General features: G+C 25.0%; 1 protein-coding gene across 1 annotated transcript; it reads right to left on the reverse strand.

Moving 5' to 3' along the window:
* Nucleotides 1–3501: 3501 nt before the first annotated feature.
* BDBG_16514 (uncharacterized protein) lies at nt 3502–3694 on the reverse strand (the record flags this gene model as incomplete). Its single annotated transcript, XM_031724457.1, has 1 exon — nt 3502–3694. A coding segment is annotated over one exon (193 nt), but the record flags the coding sequence as incomplete, so codon positions are not given.
* Between the last annotated feature and the right edge of the window lie 1857 nt (nt 3695–5551).

A 5551-nucleotide genomic window follows, 5' to 3' on the forward strand; every position in this document is an offset into this window, starting at 1 on the left:
ATACTTAGAATTTTCATTTATATTACAGAATGAGCATTCTATTGAATCAAATCTATCATCAAATCTTTGTATATAAGATTTGAAATAATTATGTTCTAGTTTTAGCTGAATTATAGATGAGAAGATTTTCTTTTTATATTTAATTAAACAAGATTTTCACTTGAGTTTTGTTTTAAATCTTAAATAATATATACTCTTCTTTTATTTCTGCCAGCTTTCATTTCACTTATCTAAATAAGATTCTTTTATCTCTCTCTTTATAAAATATCAGAATATTATTTTTTGAATAGATCTGCTTAATTCTGAACTTTTTTTTACAGCTGAATCAGTTAATTCATTGTTATAAATATTCATATAAGCAGGAACTTAGTGTAGATAAATTATCAGTTTTAATAATCTTCTCTTTTAAATTTTTAAAACAGAGTTTAAAATCAGTTTAAGATTCATTTGATCATTATGAATCTGACTATTTCTAAGTCTTTTTAAAGCAGCTTGACTATCAGAGAATATTCACATCTTTTCAAACTATTTTCTCTTTTATAAGATTTTATTTCAATGAGTTTGAAAGCTTTTACTATTATAAATAGTTCAGTATCAAAGACTTCAGATTCACAGTCTAAATTTCAGAAATCTGAGATAAAATTAATATTATCTTCAGTATAAGCAATGTCTGTATCTAATACATTCAAATTCTCATTTTTTGAGTTATCTGAGTAAATCAGAATAGAGTTTTTTATATTAATTGTAGAGATTCTCTTTAAATACTGTTCATATTCTCTCTCTTTAGATAGTTCACTTATTTATAAGTCTATGAGAGATTCAAGCTTTTCTTTTCAGAGAGATATCTTCTCATGATCAACTTTTTCAACATTTAATAAAGAAAATTAATTTTTAATCAGAGAATATAATCTGTATAATTGAGAGAGTATTATTTTCTTTGAAGAATTATTTTCATTTCAATCAAGAAATCTATTTCAATTCAGTTCATTTTCTAAGTTAATTAATGAAAATGAAGAAGAGACTCTTTCTCTAATTATATAATTTAAGCTCATCTTTATAACTCTCAGAGTATAGTTCATACAGGTCTTTTCAAATCTAATAGTAGAAGAGAAAATTGAAGCTTCAATTTTCATTACTTTAATAGAAGATAATTTGAATACTCTCAGAATTCTTCTCAAAGCTCTGTTTTACAAACTTTGAAAGAGTTCAGTGAAATTTTCTTGATTATTTCATCAAACTTGAACTTTATAATCAGCTACTGAGATGATACAGACTATATATAACTGTCTCATAGTCTGGAAGAATAGATCTCTCTCTGTATTTGATAGTCTGATTATGCTATTTAATAGTCTTTCTGCCTTAATAGTTCTTTATTGAATATGATATTTAAAATTCAACTTGAAGTTTAACCATACTTTTAATCATTTGACATTTAAACTGGGTTTGATCTCTCTATTTAAAAGAGTTAGACATAGTTTTTTCTCATTGAATCTAGAAAAGAAATGAATTAACTCAGTTTTATTCATATTAAATTGAATTTGATTGATATCTACTCTAACAAAGATTTTCTTTGCTGCTTTTTCAATCACTTCTAAATTCTCTTTAATTGTTTTTAAACTGTAAACTAGATTAATATCATTTATATAACTTGAAGATCTTACTATTTTCATATCTCTATTCTTGAATAGATATGCAGTGTATATTGTAAATAAAATGAGTGAGATTGAAGATTCTTACAGTACTTCTATTTTTATCTTAATCTTATCTTATTTCATTCTATTAAAGAATAGTTGTATGATTCTTTTAGATATAAAATAGTTAACTCATTTTATTAAAGAAAGTGACAGTTTTAATATCTTTAAAGTCTGAATTCTTTTTGACTTTGAAACATAATTAAATACATTTTTTATATCAATAAAAACTGCAGTTGAGATCAGATTTTGATACTTTGCTATTTAAATATTATAAAGAACTGAGAGAGCAGTGTTAATTGCAAAGTATTGTTTTCTATCTTTTATTTATTCACTAAATAGAAGAGAATTATTAATAGAGCTTATAAAAGATAGTCTAGTAGCTATTATCTTTTCTAAAATCTTTTTCAGACAGTTTAATAGAGATATTACTCTATATAACTTAGAAATTAAAGCTTCTCTATTAGATTTTATAAGAATTACTTCAGTAGCTTCTCTTCAGCATTCAGAATAATAATCATTTTTCAAGAGATTGAAAAAGAGATCAAAATATTCATTCTTTCAGTAGAAATATATATTTTGAATAATTAAGTGATTGATTAAATCAGACTCTGCAGCAGTTTTAATTGAACTTGAGAAGATAGCTGACTTTAATTCATCTTGTGTAAGTTCAGATCATTCTCAGTCATTTTTATCAATATAGTTATAAAGTGATATATTCTCTTTCTATGAATCTGAATCTGATAAGTTTTGAAAGAGAATTCTTATAAAAGCTTGATATTTTTTCTTGAAAGAATTTACTTTTATAAGTCTTTTTTCAATTAGATTTTATAATATGAAGATTAGATCTATAATAGATTTCTGTTTCATATCTTTTCTAAAGAATATTTATTGATCAGACTTGTTAACTAGATCTATTGAATACTCAAAGATTTATTTAACTAGTTTATCTACTCTTACTGCTCTTTCACATTCTGAATTTTATCAGAAATAATGAGCATTCAAATCTCCTGCAATTATAGAGCTTTTTAACACAGTTATGTTCAAAAATTCTCTATTAATTATTCAGATATTGTTATTTTTCTTCAATGACTTTTCATTATAGATATTTATAAGCTGTATAGTATCAAACTCATTCTCTTTAACTATAATATCACGCACTAGAATATCAAAGTCAGATATAATATTAAATCTTAAATTAAATTAATATCTTAATCTCTTTCTTTCATAGGTCACTACTCTTGACTTTTTCTCAGACTTTTAAGATAGAAAACAGTAATAGCTTGAATAAGAAATAATATATTTTTACTTAGTATTAAAATTCAGTTTTTGAAGAAGTACAAAATCAACTTTGTATTCAAATATAATTTGAAGATAAGAATAAATACAATTTGAGTTTCTATTTACATTGTTTTGAATAAATATAATTTTTAAAGAGTTTTTAAACTTTTTTTATTGTTTTTGTTGTATATTTATACTAAAAGAGATTGGAGATAGAGTGAGATCTAATCACTATTATCAGATAGTAGATTCTAACTATTTTAAAAAGTGAGAATCTTAACTACTTACATTCTATCTAGTTTATTATCAGAGTCATTTCTCAATTCTCTAATCTTAACAGATGTTTAAGAATTCAAATTCTATTTACATTTAGCTGAAGAATTGAAGTTTGAAGATTTAGATAGTTAAGAGTTTCTTTTTTTTAATCTTATAGTTGTAAATTTACTGATTTGACTTTTCTCTTTAGTTTTAGATTTACTTTGAGCTTTATCTTTTCTTCAGTTCTTTTGACTTCTTAAAGTAAATATACATTCTTTTGAGCTAAATACATGTTTTTCTTTATAATTAAAGCATTTAAGCAGAGTATATTAATATATTGCATCTCTTTTTGAGCATGTTTCATATTTATACTTACTAGTTTTATAATCTCTAGTATAGAATGCACATTTTGAGTCTTTGAAATAAGAGATTGCAAAGTATTCATATCTTTGATAGTTTGAATACTGTGTTTGAGCTTTGAGATTCATTCATGAGTCTTTGTATTTATAAACTCTCATTTTCAAATCTGTCACTCTTACTTCAGAGATTCTTGATTGTTTAAGTGCCTTTATATATACTAGAACAGAGGCATTTCTTCTGCTTTATCTGAACTCAATTGAATTTAGTTATAGAGACTCGCCCCGGTGGCTGAATAATTAATGCGGCGACTCAGTAGTGCCTTGGCGTGAGAAATCAAGACGCGTGGGTTCGAAACCCGCAGAGGATACATTAAATTCAGAACTCAAGCACATCAGGTTTCTAATAAATACAGAGATGTATAAATTGCTTCAATGAATCACTCTATGTTTCTGAGCTGAGAAGTTATTATCATATGTATCTATTTCTCACTTCTTTGTATTTTCCTATGTTCTTGTTATCTTGACTAGACTGGCCGCTGAAATCATGAATTTCACATTTGATTTCATTTGGTCTGATCTCATACATTTCTTGATGTGAATCCCGCTAGGACTAATCATTAAAAAAACATACAAAGTGACTACATATCAGATCTCAAAATGAAATCATGACTTGAAAAAAATGAGAAAGTGATCTTATTTGATTTCATTTAGTTCTATTCTTGATATAAAGTTACTATTTTTAAACATTTTAAGGTTTTTTTTAAACTATTTTTAATTTTTTAAAAAGTAATGCTTTTTGATAACACTTAAATAAGATTTAAAGTCATTTAAAGCAATAAAAATAATTTAAATTGAGAAGTAAAAATCATGATCTTATTTGAAAAATATAATAAGAGTAGATAGTAAGTCTCACTGAGATAGTATAAGACTACTACTTAATGTTAAAACTGTGTAATGAGATCAGTTGAATTGATAATAAGACTATTAAATATTCTGATCCTGGTCTCAGACACAGTTACATAATTAGTCTAATCTTAACATAATCTTAATACCTGTATTTTCTTCTGTATAATCAACACTTGACCTGTATTTAACATCACGTAAGAACTCATCATAAGCTCCGCTTGTAGATGAGTATAATGAAAGAAGAAGAATAATAATAATAATAATAATAGTTATAGAGACTCTTTTCTCAGTTGAATAGAATTGTATTCTTCTAATTTATTTTTAAGAAGTAGTATTTCTTTCTCACAGTTAAAAATTTCAACTGAAATATTATAAAGAATGAATTTATCTTACTTTTTATCTTTCTTAGATAGAATTATTGTGTTTAACAAAGATTCTATTACTAATTTTCAGAGATTCTCATTCTGAATGAGAAATTCTGCACTGAATTCAGACATTGTAGTCAGAATAATGAAAGTTTCAAAGAATAATAACTTAATTGAAGTTCTAACTGATTTTTGAACTTCAATATCAGTTATTAACTAAGAAAAAAACTGCTAATTAATTTCATTTCTAATTCTGAAGATGAGATTTAAGTGTAGCTTGTTTCTCTATAAGATCTTCTGATTTAAAACTTTAAGAATAAGTCTTCTATTTCTGAAGATTTGAAAGTTTTTCTCTTTTTACATTTTTTTCTCTTCTTTTCTATGAACAGAAGTATAAGTAACATTCTTCTCAGTTTTCTCAGAATTTTAAACAGATTTTGAGATAGCAGGTTTAGAGACAGTAGATTCTGCTGCTTGAGCATATATTTTCTTCTGATTCAAAGAAGAAGAAGAGAAAGTAGATGATAAAGAGTCAGTAATTATACTAGAAGTTTTCAATATTTTTTAAACTGTGTTTTAAATTCCAAGTTTGAACTTGATCATCTCTTATAGTTATCTAGTCTGAGTATGAAGAATTAACAGCACTTCTTCATTCTTCTTACTCAGATACTGTTTTTCAAGAATTTTACTT

Source organism: Blastomyces gilchristii (assembly GCF_000003855.2).
Source record: "Blastomyces gilchristii SLH14081 genomic scaffold supercont1.3, whole genome shotgun sequence".
NCBI lineage: Eukaryota > Fungi > Ascomycota > Eurotiomycetes > Onygenales > Ajellomycetaceae > Blastomyces > Blastomyces gilchristii.